Source organism: Lissotriton vulgaris, chromosome 7 (assembly GCF_964263255.1).
Source record: "Lissotriton vulgaris chromosome 7, aLisVul1.2, whole genome shotgun sequence".
NCBI classification, from domain to species: Eukaryota; Metazoa; Chordata; class Amphibia; order Caudata; family Salamandridae; genus Lissotriton; species Lissotriton vulgaris.
The window spans coordinates 1,205,985,128-1,206,000,541 of NC_141695.1; the positions used below are offsets into that span (position 1 = coordinate 1,205,985,128).

At 48.8% G+C, this 15,414-nt stretch overlaps 1 protein-coding gene across 4 annotated transcripts in view; it reads left to right on the forward strand.

Annotated features, from left to right (window-relative positions):
• BICDL2 (BICD family like cargo adaptor 2) overlaps nucleotides 1-14,544 on the forward strand; it is a 123,588-nt gene extending 109,044 nt beyond the window's left edge. For all 4 annotated transcript variants that reach the window (XM_086931722.1, XM_086931723.1, XM_086931724.1 and 1 more), the window contains one exon: nucleotides 12,310-14,544. In XM_086931722.1, the coding sequence (XP_086787848.1) occupies nucleotides 12,310-12,501 (192 nt within the window). In that variant the 3' untranslated portion in view covers nucleotides 12,502-14,544. The remainder of the gene's footprint in view (nucleotides 1-12,309) is intronic.
• The last annotated feature ends 870 nt before the right edge of the window (nucleotides 14,545-15,414 follow it).

Below are 15,414 nucleotides of genomic sequence, written 5' to 3' on the forward strand. Positions count from 1 at the left end.
GTCTTGCACGTGTGATTCCCCTCACTCCCTTACCCGTGGAACGTTTGGCTCAGCACTAGTACTGAAGCGTACTTTGTTTTCTTTCTTTCCTTTCTGGGATACCGGAGCCCAAAGGCCAGCAGGACGGCAGGGAAAAGGCCTACAACGCCCAGAAGACCTTGGGACTGGCGAGGAATAGGAGGTCGGGCCAGAACGGAGGAGGCGGACTCACCCCTACCCTTTTACAGAGTGCCTATTCGTAAACGACGCCTGTATAAAGCAATAAAACCTGCACTACCCAGTACCCCAGTGTGTGCGAATCTTTTTGAGAACCCCGCAATACTGTCGCAACCCCGGTCCGAAGTCCCACAAGTGGTGGAGAATGCGGGCATTGTAACCGGGAGCAGCATCGAGGACACAACGATGGATGCGATCCTGCAAGCCCTCGTGAAGGGCCAAGAACAGCTGGCATGGGCAGTGGAGCAACAGCTAGCGGCAGCCCAATTAGACCGGGATACGTTCCGGAGTTCAGTAGTACAACAATTGGAAGGAATGAGAGTAACGGGAGACCCGGCCACGGTCACCGTACGTGAGACCAGGGCTAACACCACGCCCGCAGGCATATCCCTGCAAAAATATGTCCCGGGGGAGGACCCAGACGCATTTCTGACTAATTTTGAAAGGGTGGCCCTTGCTTGTGGATGGACTGTGGACAAGTGGCCGTTTTTCCTGGCCCCGTTGTTGAGTGGAGAGGCCCAAGCAGCCTATCAGGTCGCGAACAACAACGGTACTACCCCGTATGCCCAAATCAAAACTGTGATTTTGGATCACCTAGGCTTAGATGCCGAAGCCTATAGGGTCAGGTTCCGTAAGGAGAGGGGACAAGCTGGTGACAACCCCAAGACCTTGTTCTTTCGTTTAAAAACCGCGGCCGACAAGTGGCTCACCCCATCCACAAGCACCAAGGAGCAAATCATGGACAGAATCTACCTTGAACAGTATTTAGAAGCCCTTCCATATGGGACACAGCGGTGGCTACGCCAGCACTCTAATTTGAACACGGCTCAAGCCATGGAGATGGCCACCACCTACGCCCGGGCCCAACCCCGTCTACATAATGCGGAACCAGAGAAGCCAAGCAAAGGACCGACAAGACCCGAGCGAAGACCAAGGGCATCGTCGGGACCCCTCCCTCCTCCACCCCGACCCCCGGCTGGCGATCATCCCCCTTTCCGGGGCCCACAGTGTTTCGATTGTGGCCAGTGGGGCCACATAGCCCGTCTGTGCCCCCTGAAAAGAGCGCATGAAGAACCAATGGACGTTAACTATCTGCCAAAGTCAGTGTTGTACTCGGCTGAGTTAGGAGGATCCTTTCATGTGAGTGTTTCTGTTAATGGGGTGATGGTTAGGGCCCTTCTTGATTCTGGCTGCAAGCAATCCGTCATACAAGGGATATATGTGACTCCAGAACAGTTAGTACCAGAGAACAGTGTGTACATCAAATGCGTACATGGGGACGTAAAGGAGTATCCAGTGGCTAACATTCCGCTAGGTCTAGAGGGGATGGAACAGATGGTAGTGAAAGTGGGGGTCATGGATGCCCTACCCGAACCGTTGATCTTGGGCACCGATAACCCGAACTTCCTGAACCTCTTCAAACGCCGGCTGGGCCGAGACAAGGAACAGGGAGAGTCTCTACCCAACTTGCTGTCCACGGGTCCCTGGGAAGGAGATAGATCTTTCCGGTTTGCCCAGGCCAATGACGAGACCCTCATCAATGCTTGGGAACAGGCCCATGCTAGCTTAACTAATCCTAGTCTCTCCTACCCCCACTTTCTGATAAAAGATGAACTTTTGTATAGAGTACCCTCTAAGGATGACCCGATGCAACTGCTGGTACCGGTCTGTTTCCGCGACCAAATAATGTACTATGCCCATACCCACCTACTGGCGGGACACATCGGGAGTGAAAAAACGACCCAGAATGTCCTCCGGAACTTCTACTGGCCGGGTATCTACAGCGACATAAAAAAACATTGTCAAACCTGTGACCTATGTCAACGGAAGAATGCCCAACGTCCGGTGGCGGTGCCCTTACAACCTCTGCCAGTCATTGGGACCCCATTCGAGAGAGTGGGGATGGATCTAATAGGCCCTTTGACAACCACAAAAAAAGGGTTTAGATATGCACTCGTTATCGTGGACTACGCCACTAGATTTCCTGAGGCATTTCCTCTAAAGTCCCCCACCTCCAGGAACATTGCCGACAAATTCCTCGAGTTGTTTTCTCGAGTTGGGTTCCCTAAAGAAATCCTCACGGACCAGGGGACCCCATTCATGTCCAAGGTTATGCAGGAGGTTTGCCAATTGTTGGGCTTACACCAGATCAAGACGTCCGTGTACCACCCACAAACGGATGGGCTGGTTGAACGTTACAACAGGACCTTGAAAACGGTCCTGAAGAAAATGGTCGAGGTAAACCACTCCGACTGGGACTCCCTGTTGCCCTTAGCCCTATATGTGATCAGGGGCCAGCGACAAAGCAGCTTGGGGTGTTCCTCTTTCGAGATGCTGTATGGGAGACAGCCGCGGAGCCTGCTGGATATGACAAAGGATATGTGGGAAAAGGAACAAGGCGGTGAAATAAGAAGTCTTCTCGAATACAGCTCGAATCTGAGGAACAAATTAGGAAAGATCAGGGAACTCGCGTTTACACACTTGGAGGACAGTCAGAAGCACCAACAGACCCATTATAACAAGGGGAAAAAGTGGAGGTCGCTAAAAGTAGGTGACTGGGCCCTGGTGTTGCTGCCATCAATGTCCAAAAAGTTTAGTAACGAGTGGCAGGGCCCCTATGAGGTCATTGAGACGATCGGTAAAACGACATATCGTCTCCGTCTCACCAGCAGAAAGACTCAGATTTTTCACATAAATCTCCTAAAAAAATGGCTGGGAACCCCACCCAGGGCGGCCCATCTGGTCCTGAATCCCGCCAAGCCCCTCAGCTCCACGATGGAGGACTTGGTTGTCAGCGAGGAATTGTTTGAGGCTGAGCAGAAGGGCCTCCGTCCGGTACTGAGGAAACACGCATCCATCTTCTCGGACCTTCCGGGAAAAACCTCTTTGGCTGAGCACCGAATTGAGACGCCGCCTGGTACCGTGGTCAAGCAACGACCGTATAGAATCCCTGAGGCTAAGCGGGAGGCCATAGCAAAAGAGGTGGCAGAAATGCTCAGGTTAGGGGTGATACGGCCTTCCCGGAGTGAGTGGTCGTCGCCCATAGTCATGGTGCCCAAACCAGACGGCAGCAGCCGTTTTTGCATGGACTTCCGGGCATTAAACGAAGTGTCGGCTTGTGATTCCTACCCCATACCCCGGATCGATGAGCTCATCGAGAAACTCGGGGAGGCAAAATATATCAGTACTCTGGACCTGACGAAGGGGTACTGGCAGGTGCCCCTGCGCGAAGAGGACAGGAAAAAGACGGCCTTTTCCACCTCGGAGGGGCTGTTCGAGTTTACGGTTTTGCCCTTCGGTCTACATGGGGCGCCCGCCACGTTCCAGAGACTCATGAACACGGTTCTAAGGGGGCATCATCAATATTGCTCCGCTTATCTTGATGACATCATCATCTTCAGTCCCTCTTGGGAGACACACTTGCAACATCTGGATACCGTGTTCAGTTTGCTCGAATCGGCAGGTCTACATGTCAATTCCAGGAAGTCCAGGATCGGGTACCATAAAGTGAAATATTTGGGGTACCTTCTAGGTCACGGACTCATTGAACCTCAGGTAGAAAAGGTTCGGGCTATCGCGGAAACCCCGTTTCCGAAGTCTCTTAAGGACATGCGTGCCTTTTTGGGTTTGGTTGGGTATTACCGGCGTTTTATTCCCTCCTTTTCTGAGGTCGCGGCGCCCCTGACCAATACCCTCAGGAAAACCAAGGCCCGCCTGGACTTCCACAACCCGTCGCCGGCCATGTGGACTGCCTTCCAGACCCTAAAAAAAGCCATCACCACCAGGCCGGTTCTTACTTCGCCCAACTTTAACAAGCCTTTTGTATTGCATACGGATGCCTCTGACTTTGGTATCGGGGCGGTGTTGTCCCAGGACTCTGGGGAGGGCGGTCTCCGCCCCATTCTCTACATCAGTCGGAAGCTGTTTCCGAGGGAGGTTAGGTACCCGACTATTGAAAAGGAGTGCCTGGCCATCAGGTGGGCGGTGGACAAGCTGCGCTACTACCTTGAAGGGCGCTCTTTCCTGTTGTACACGGACCATGCCCCTCTCATATGGATGGCTCGGAACGTTTCGAACAACCCTCGCGTCATGCGCTGGTTCCTGGCCTTGCAGCCCTTTCGGTTTCAGGTCCGGCACCAGAAGGGGGCCGAGAACGTCCATGCGGACTTCCTGTCTCGTTACCCTCTCCCCGATCGGGAGAATCCTAGGGGGGGGATGTGTGACGCGGGGGACCCCGACGAGGGCCCCCCTGGTCTGCCTAGTAATGTGTCTACTTTCTCTTCACAGAACACCGAGGCCTGGAATACACCTGACATCGTCCGGAGACACCCTGCAGCCGTGAGCCTACAGGACTACACCTTTAAGGGGGCGGAGACGGATTGGCGCCACGCCCGTCCCGACGACGTAAAACCCATTCCGGAGTCCAGCCAGGTGTGCGAGACACCCGGAGGCGGAGTTGGAGGTTGGTGGAGCGAGTGGAGAGAGAGCGGAGTCGAGTGGACGGAGGAGGAGGAAGATCGAGAGCGGAGGTCGGAGGAAGATCAAGATCAGAGGTCGGAGGACAAGGAGAGCGGAGAGAAAGCAGGAAGGTGGAGCCGGACGGAGTCGGAGACGAGTCTGAGTTACGGGACGATTCCAAGGAGGAAGCCGGCGGCGGGACCAGTCTACAGACCTGAGGTGGAGTACCGCGAGAAGCCAGGGGGCTCTGCGGGACGCGCATCGCCCAGCCACACTAACACGGAAGTGTGGCTCACCCAGGTACGGTCCGACACCAGAGCGTGGGAAACGGGTAGCCGAGGGAAACCCGCATAAAGTAAAACCCCCCCCTACACACCCTTGGGGTTTTCTCAAGGGTTCACGTCCCACAGTCAGATTTGGGTCTTGCACGTGTGATTCCCCTCACTCCCTTACCCGTGGAACGTTTGGCTCAGCACTAGTACTGAAGCGTACTTTGTTTTCTTTCTTTCCTTTCTGGGATACCGGAGCCCAAAGGCCAGCAGGACGGCAGGGAAAAGGCCTACAACGCCCAGAAGACCTTGGGACTGGCGAGGAATAGGAGGTCGGGCCAGAACGGAGGAGGCGGACTCACCCCTACCCTTTTACAGAGTGCCTATTCGTAAACGACGCCTGTATAAAGCAATAAAACCTGCACTACCCAGTACCCCAGTGTGTGCGAATCTTTTTGAGAACCCCGCAATACTGTCGCAACCCCGGTCCGAAGTCCCACACATGCATATTTAACCTTGCGGCGAGTGCTGCTTCAAGCAGCACCCGCCGCAATGTTAAATATTGAGGATGTGACCACCAGGGTGGCGGTCACATCCTAATTGCACTGGAGGGAACGCCGCAGCCCCTGCGGACGTTCCCTCCACCTCGGGGTCCGCGATCCTAATCGGCCCCTTAGTACAGCATTAACAAAATTCACGCTTTCATAATTATGTTGTTATAGAAGCCATAATATGAATACTAGATGCTAAATCCAGTTACTCACTGCTATGACGTCACAAGAGTGAAAAACGAAAGTTGAGTTTTACTCTTGTGAAATCACTATCACACCCACCCTATTCCAGGAAATATGGAAGCCTGGCCACTTTTGCTGAGTCTGCATAAAGGATCCCCTTCTCTGGTATTTATGGGAATGAAACACGCTATCACAGCAGTGAGTGGACCTGATGATTGATTGCCAAGTCATGATGAAGGCAGTTGCAGCTGGTTAATTTTGAAATGGTTGGTGCACAATTTCTAACCTTTATTGCATTGTGCAATAAAAAGGAAGCCACATGCTAATAGTTTGCCACAATCCCACTGCTAATTGTTAGATCTGTCATCTTTTGGAGTGTGTCCCCTCTCTTTTTGCCTCTGACCTGTTTTTGACTGTGTGCTGCATTTCGTTTTTTTCCGACTCTGGGCACTTAACCACTGATGAGCAGTGCTAAAGTGAAAATGCTCTGTCCCCTCTCTTTTTGCCTCTGACCTGTTTTTGACTGTGTGCTGCATTTCGGTTTTTTCCGACTCTGGGCACTTAACCACTGATGAGCAGTGCTAAAGTGAAAATGCTCCCTGTCTAAAATGCAATGGTATTTGGTTTCTCCATGATTGGCCTATTCAATTTACTAGTAAGTCCCTAGTACAGTGCACCTGGTGTGTCCAGGGCCTGCAAGTCAAATGCTACTAGTGGGCCTGCAGCACTGATTGTGCCACCCACATGAGTACCCCTGCAAACATCTCAGGCTTGTCACTGCAGAACCTGTGTTTGGTTTTAAACTGCCATGTTTACTAGGCAACTTCACCCACTTGCCAGGCCCAAACCTTCCCTTTTATTGCTTGGCAGGTAACCCCAAGGTAGGCCCAAGGTAGCCCCATGGGTAGGGTGCAGTGTATTTAAAAGGTATGGCATGTATTGTTGCGTTTTACATGTCCTTGTAGTGAAATACTGCTAATTTCGTTTTTCACTACATCAAGGCCTACCTCTCCTATAGGTTAGCATTGGAGCGACCTTGTAACATATTACAAGTGTATCTTCCAATTGAAAGCTGATAGAAAATTGGAGTTTGGTGTCTTTGGTTTCACAATTTAAAAATACCTCATTTAGTAAAGATGGTTTTTAAATTGAAGGTTCAAAAATGTCTCTTTTCAAACGTAAACACAAGGAGATGATGGACGGAGCGCTGAAACACTTCAGACACTCACGCCAAGTCACTATTAGATCTGAGTTGCATCCATCATCATTCTTTAGCTCACTTCGCTACCCCAGTTCAAACCTAGCCATATGCAGATCAGTCTTGACCCTGTTCCTCATGGGATCAGTCCGGCCCTGGTCCAGGGAAGCCAGGTCTTCCCTGGACCAGAAACAAGCATACTGGGACTGGTTTCGGGGTAACACCCATCATCATGGTTAAGACTGATTTGCATATGGCTGAGTTCAAACTGGAATGGCATCGGGAATAAAGAAAAAATGGATTTAGTCCTAGATCTCTGTACTTGGGGGAATGTTTAACGTTGTTCAATATTCTGTTCATCAATTGTTCTTTTTGCATTTGTCACCCCAAGTGAGACGGGTATGCCCAGACATGGGTCCCGTGCTCTCAATGGTGTAAGGACCCCCTCCTGACAAAATATTCTAGAACCTGTTACTCTCTATCAATAACCATAAACGCCCTTAATTCCTGTGGCAAATCATTTTTACGGTGGGAAATATTATTAAACAGTGTATTCTGTAAAAATGTTTAGGTTTTTTACTGCCAGGTAGCTACGTATAAAATAACTGGTAGTTTAAGTGAAAAATACATTTTAAAAGATGTTACTCAGTGGGAAATGTACAATAGTACATTATGACATATTTATTGGTTTAATGCACTTCAGAGTCTATGTGTAACCAGGGACCCACAGAATTAATTATTTGATGGTGCAGTGGAGAATAGTGCCATGTGCATTTTTTGTGTTAGAAGGTTACAGATTGTTACAGAAAGCACTGTGAATATACAAGTCATTTTTTAAAACTTGTATTTTAGTAATACCCAGATTGTACTTTGTTTTTTTTTACAAAACTGTCCCTTCAACACCTCCTGGGGTAATAAGCTTTATACAAATTCAATTACAATTGAAAGCACACACTTCAAATCTCAATTGTTCTCTTTGCACTACCACTCAAAAAGAATGCATCTGTGTCATCACAAAGCTTTGAATGATTCATTCAATTAAAACCAATACCAGCTTTCAAGCACCCTTTATTTACATTTGCACCTAGCACACGTTTGTATTTCTTTCAGTCAAGCTGCTGCACCCTGAGAGTTAACTGTCCGCGGGCTTCCGTTGTGCAGCACATGACACTCCTTGAATGACACTCAGCTAAAGCATATTAACTATTAGAATTAACCCTCCCAGGGGGGGGAACAGCTATTTAAATATGTTTGCGAGTGCTTTCACTGCAGAAACCATCTTCATCACACAAAAGGTTGCGCGATTGCACTGTATAAATATAACATTTGGCAGAATTATGCCTCAATGAGAGCAAAGAATAAAGAATTAAAAGTTAATAGAAATAAATCTTACAATATTACAAATATTCTGCAAACATGTATTTAAAAGGAAATAGAAATATTCTAGCACCAGGCGTCAAATGCCTTTCCAATACAGGTTTTTTATGCAACACAATAAAAAAAATCTAAAGTATTTGTGTAGACTAGGTGAAAAAAACAGGAAAAATGACAAATTTCGAAGCAGCAGAAGGTAAGGAAAGTTAGAAGTTGGGTGGTTCTGGCTTCTGATTTCCATCCCATTTCCCCCTCACTGAGAACAGCCTGCACCAGCCCCCATCCAAGCCCAGCTCGCACGTTCCCTTGTAGACGCAGTGCATGAACAGGCCCAGCACGAGGTCAATTAAGCTAGTACTGGCCTCCTGCAGAGCCAGACTGCCACCTAATGGTCATTGTCGCCAAGACCCATCTTCTTTCATCAGCTGGTGTGAAGTGTGCACATAGGATTGCTCTTTAGAGCAGCTCCCAGTGCGAGGGTCTCTCTGGCACAGCGCTGGGCTGGGGAATGCGCGCCCCCCTTCCTGTGACTCCACGGCCCCTCTGGGGGCCGCGCCCCACAGATTGAAGATGTCTGCTCTAGACAGACACCCAAAGAAGAGAGCTGAGGTGTGCCCCGCATATTCTGATAGCCCATCTCCAGGATGATGAGCCTTTCCTAGCTAGAGTGGTGGAATGAGTTAACGCTTACACCTGAATAGGGCTGTGCCTGTCCTCACACAAAGGTGTCTCCACCCCCTGTAGTGTGTTGGGAGCCAGTGCAAGGAAGGACAGGGTCTTGTGCACTACAGAGGCTTTTATTTGAGGTTTGCCTACTTCAGAGGCTGAAATGACTAGAAGTACTGGACCTGCGACACCAGATACTCTGATCACTTCTGGATTGAGGACATTCTGCCAGGAAGAAGAGCAGTGTTGTTGTCAGGAGGGACTGCCAATTTGCTGTGTGCTTTGCTGTGTTGACCTGCTGCACTTGTGTCTGTGTACCTGTATTGATTTTTTTACTCCTGTATATGTTTTTGTTCCTTAAAGTGTCCCCACATTCTAGTTGATGAAGTACCAAAGGTGACTAGTCTCCTAACTCTGTTTTTTGCACCTAAATGCATTTTTGCACTTAATGTCTCCAGGTACCTGCTAATGTTGTGCCAAAGGTGACTAAGCATCTTGAATCATATGTCTGAAACATTCTAAGTATTATAATATAAATACGAAGCAGGTCTCTTACCTTAACTGCTCATTGACGACTCAACAGGGAGGCCGGGGCCCGACCGACTCCTGCCTGCAGCCCTGCCCACGCGGCCCGATCCGAGTAGTGACTGACTGCTCACGAATGGCATGTGCACATGCTAAGTGCGTCACACTGAGCGGGGCTGGCCATAAAATCATGTCCAGGGCCGTCATTGGTAGCGCTTTCGCGCGCTACCAGATTGACGGCCCTGGGACCCACTGTCACCCGCATCATGAGCAAGACTGGCGTCACGTCACCATCATTAAGGCACCACCACCACCACCAAGCTAGGTGGTGGGGTGCGTGCGTCATGGTGCATGCGGTGCTTGCACAGACAGTGCTTAGTTCCCGGCCACCTTCCCTGCCTTACTTTTACTGCCTGCGGCCTGGCCCGGGCCCCTGCGCGAGCGCGACGAGAGTGCTGTGCGCACTGCGCAGCGCTTTTCCCATGATTATAATTTATTTATTCCCGCTGCTGTCAACTGCGGGGTTGGCAGCGGGGCCCCCCTGAGCGCGAGGCCCTGGGCAGCTGCCCATACCGCCCATGGCTAGGACCGGCCCTGACAATAGGGTTAAATCGAAGAGGGCGTTGCATGACAGGCATCGTATGGCGGAGGACGTGGTATCTGATAGAAACTGTCAGAAAGAAAAGATGAAAAACAAACCACTGTCTGTCGGATGCTGGTCTGCACCACTTTGCACCAGGGTAGATAGTAAGATATTGTGATTACTTGTGTCAAATGCTGCCACGTTCAAAGAAGCTTTATTGCTGTGATATGGCGCATTTCATTACCAAAGACCCCAGGACCGCCTCAGTACATCTCTATTCTCAAAGCCCACATGGACATGCTGAGAACAGAATTAGAGTCAACAAAAGGTTGAAGCTGAAAAGCGACTACTGGTTCCAAGGAGGGTGAATGGCTTAGGAAGGTTAGAGATCGAGTAAAAGTTGGCCAGGCCACCAGACTCTCAAGACCATCATTTGTGGAGTGGTGTTACCATAGCTTTTTGAAAAAGACAGAGAATCCATATCTCACTGCAACGAGTTGTTAATCACAGAACAGTACTTCTTACCTGAAAGATTTCTTTCACAATTCATCCCAAGCAGCGGTCCTTATGGTACCCAGATCTTAACTTTTGGTTACTCACCAGACACTTTCCTACACGGAAAGAATGGTGAGCCTTGGTGTGTGGAGGCTAACGGCCAGATTCATCAACGGAAAATCGGCTCGCAAAGGGCCAGATTCTGAGAATCTGGCCCTTTGCGAGCGCAATTTTTGCATTTGGGATTCATCATCCCAAATGCAAAAATCGCTATTATAGAATTCGCAAATTTGCGAGGAATTGCATTTAAGGAATCTCTATTTGAGATTCCTTAAATGCAATTCATGAAACATTTAAAAGTTGCGAATTCGCAATTTTGGGCCCCTATTTACCGCAAAGTCAAACCTCGTGGTAAATAGCGGAAACTTAGAAAAATGCACTTAAGTGCATTTTTCTAAGTTGTATGTTACACACACACATGTCCTTGGGACATGTGTGTGCGTAACACCAGCATCCAATATCATATCAGGGGTGCAACAGGGTGTCCTTTGGACACCCCTGCACCCTTAAAATCGCAAACTCAAAATGCGAATCGCTAATAGCGATTCGCACATTGACATGTCTTCCCATTCATTCCTATGGGCCTTTAGGCCCATAGGAATGAATGGGGAGTTATTCCTTATTTGCGATTCCTACATGAATCCCGTTTTGCGAGTCTGTAATAGCGATTCCTTATTAATCCCTATTACAGACTCGCAAAACATGCCGATGATGAATCTAGGTGTAATTGTCTTGCTTAATCAAATAGGATTGAGTTGTCTGGGATGGTTGCTGAAAGCATTACAGAGGACAGGTTTGAACAACACTATTGACGCAGGCACATTCAATCCCTTGTCTAAATTTACCGATATTCTGAGCAATCCAGGTGGGGGAACTGGGAAAGGAACATTTTGGTGGTTGATTCAAAGGGACAGGACAGTTCCTGATAGATCTCAAACAATTATTTACAAGAATCTGGGGTATTACATATGAAAATTACTTTGTAGATGTTCGAAACTTTAAGATTAGCTATTTCTGCATCCACAATTGTGCTTGGTAACAATTTTATGTTTCTTGGCGGTAGTACGCTCTTAATGCGGTTTCCATATATTGAGTAATTTTCTCTTAAACCAACTATTCATGACTAACCCAGTGATTTTTATACGTTTAAGGACTGTATAATCCAAATAAACCTTGTCTTTGAACTGAACTGAGTAACCCAGTGTTGTGAGACGGATGAGTCTGAAACATTTTTGTTGCCTGCAGGCTTTGAGGACAAGTGCTGATTTGATCCAAATGTTGAAACAATCGATAATAAACTCCATACCAAAATTTGACAGATTGCAGGGGTGAGCTATGTAGCTATCCCAGCAGTATAGCGCATGCGGGGGGTTTGAGGGAACGGGACGAAATCCCAGTAGAGAAAGGGAATGATGGAACGGACGTGACGTGACGGACGTGAGTGAGTATGTGTGTGTTTTATTAGGCTCTTGAGAGTACTACCAATTGTTGTGTAACTGCCAACACTCACAATTCAGTCAGGCCACCTATCGGATGCACTAAGACTTTGGAGTGAGTTCTGTTCCACAGTTGTAGCATGCAACACACCTGGTCTGACCTTCAAAAAGTGTTTGATGAGGATGTCCGTGTCTGAAAACTAAAAGGGCTTCATCTTCCCCTCACTGTTTTTTTCCTTCCTGGCACCCACTGTTCTCTCCCCTCTGACCTTCTCTCTCTTTCCTTCCTGGCCAGGATGACATGCAGATTGTGATAGACCAGCAGCTTCGGAGCCAACGACAGAAGGAGAAGACCCAGCCCAAGGAACCAGTCCAGGGGGGAGAGCTGAAGCGGACAGCCAGCCGCAGCTTCTCCTTCCGGCGGAAGGGTGCAACGGACAGTGCCAATGAAACCAGTGGCTTCTTCTCCTTTTTAAAGAAAAACTGAGTCCAGCTGAGGTGGCAAAAAAGACACACTTGGCCCGTAGAGGCAAAAGAGACATAGAGGTGTGAGTGTGGATAGAGGAGACATCTGGAGGCCACAGCGGAAGAGGCAACACAGGAAGCACAGGAAACCCGCCACAAAAGATTGTCTATGATCCTTATTGCGTTGGGAAAAGATACAATGTGATGAAAATGATTGAACTATCTCTTTTAATCCAGTGGGAATAACTCAGGGCAGCATTGTCCACCAGAGTTGAATCTAGTGTCCGCCATTACAGACGTGGGTCAACAGCACGCAGATCAGCCTAACTCCCACCAAACGTAGCAGTCTATGAGGCCGTGTCCAAGCTGCACGAGATCCGCCACAGGCACATAACCATTGTTTTGCTCTCCCTTAAACTATAGAGTCATGAATGATGAAAGGGATGTGGGGGGTAACACAGCCTCACACCTAACCTTCAAGGCCAGACTGTCCGCTCTGCCACACTTGCATTTTCCTGGTGAGCTGTAGACTCTGGCCTGCCTTTAGAGCTGGATGGGCTGCCATGACCAAACCATGAATCCCCCCGTTGCCCTATTTCAGTCTTGGTCTCCTGAGCTGTGGAGCTAATTTAAACAGTTCTGACAGGGCTGATTTTGATTTCTAGACAAACCCTTCTTTACCCCCTCTTCCTCTGAGTCCTGACTCCAGCTCTTCGTCATTCATTCGTTACTTCATATCCCCCATTCCTGACTCCAGCTCCTCCTAGCACTGAACCTGTTTTCAAACTTGTTATTTTCTGAATCCAGTGGAAATTCATTCCTGACTCGAGCTAGCTCTCAATATGGACTCCAAAGCTCTCATTGCTGCCTCATTCCAGTGCTCTGCCATGGGCTCTTCACACACGCTTTAAGTGGACCGGAGCAGGATGGGCGTCCATGGGACAGTTGTCTGCCAGTGGCTGAACACAAAGGGTTGCCTAGGACTCAAGTGGAGTCTACTGGAAGAGGGGTTCTCGGGTTCCTGAGATATTGCAAAGAAAACAGAGGGCCCCAGTGACTCGAAAGAGCATCTTACCCAATGTTAGGTGCGCCCCAGCCAATTGGAGGGAGCGCCTTTGCTAACAGAGGGATCGTCTCAGTCTACTGAGGCATCAGACAGACAACTGAGCAGCAGTAGTACCCAGTGACCACTCACAACTTGACACCAGCTAAGGTCCAGCAGGGAACAGGCACAAGTGCAGCTGTGCCCCTCAGAGGCCAATGACAATACTGCAACAGCTGAGGCCTTCGAAGGAGCACAGATGCCAGTGCAACAGTTACTCCTATGCCGACTCTTTATGGTACTTATATTCCCCCACACAGAGGGTACCCGCAGGGCGGTATCAAGCCTGCTTCACGGCTTGCAGTGATCCAAGCTGAGCAAACTGAGAAGTGGAAGCTATGACTACAGATGCAGGTGAGGGCCCTTAGCTGGTGTCAGGACCCCAGTTGCCTGGTACCAGCTCTCGCTGCTAAAAGAAAGTGAAACCGTGCCTTCTAGAAACTGACTGACCATCTGGATGGTGGCAATGCCTTGCTCTATGGTCTTCCAAACTAAGCTGGAGGTAGGAGGATTCTCTGAAAGGCAGGCCTTGCTGTGGTAGAACCAGTCACCTGTCTAGTTTCTAAAAAGACTGTCTTCCTTCCAGAGTTGGGACACCAGTCTGCCATATCCGACGCACTGACATGCATTGAACCTGTGTTAGATTGGGTGCTTCGACCTTCATCAGACCAGCCTGCTCTCTTTGTTCCTGGCACTTTAAGATAAGTCGAGACTGCGACATGCTGAAGCAGCGGCTGATTTTCAAAATGTTAAATTGGTTACAAAACACTAACAGTTTAAAACAAACTACAGTTCTCAACGTAATATGCATTACACTCTTTTAGACTAGCAGGGATTCTCTCCGCAATATATATTTTTTAGAAGTTTGGGCTTTAATTTATATAGATACAATAATATTTTATTAATATATACATATTTTGGGTACCAAAGTATAAAGATATATTAAAGAGAGTGTTTGTATTATTACGTTGTTTATTATTGATTACTCGTGCAGTTTTACATTTTTACTTTCTGTTAAACTACCAATGCTTGCCAGATCTTGCTTGACCAGCACCAGTCACTCAGTACCCATACGACACTTCAGATGGCCAGATCAAACAGAGCTTAACACACACGAGCCAACAAAAACAACAAGTGAACATAGGGGGTTAATTAGAGTTCTGTGGATGAAGGGCTGCTGCCAACAAAGGGTAAATGCCCTATTACCCAGGAGTGGCTGGTGTCAGGGAAAAGTAGCGGGCAGCGTGTGGGGGGGGAGGGACGGCAACAATAACAACACACAAAAAAAGTACTTGTTGCTCGTCGCATTGCCGCTCTACTGCTGTTCTAGCTCCACTGCAGCACAGGCTGAGGCTCCCAGACACACCTACAGTCAATCCAGATGTTGCTTTCATGCTGAAGGCAGCATGAGTGACTAGCCAGGATTTGCCTGAGCTCCCTGGATTTGCGCTCCCAGAGAGACTGGGAGCCTGTGCCTGCTGTCTCCAACCCCGCCAACGCAGCTCAGGTTAGAGATTGGAGACATCTCAGTACGCTTTTCGGGTTGGCTGCCCTAAGACGGCCAGCCAAACTCACCTGTGCACTTAGCAGCAGCGCCCACCATTCCTCCTCTACCCGTCATCATGATTGCCCCACCCCCTAGATGCGGCCCTACGGAGAAAAATAAAGTGCTAATAAACCTGTGTTATTATCATTTTATTTTGCAAGTTTTGCATCTGCTCACAGGAGTGACGCTCCTCTGCCATAAAGGAGCCTCTGCTGGTATTAACCCTATTTAGAGTCTACTACAAACAGCCACAATACATCTAAACAAGGGAATCGCCAGACGACAAC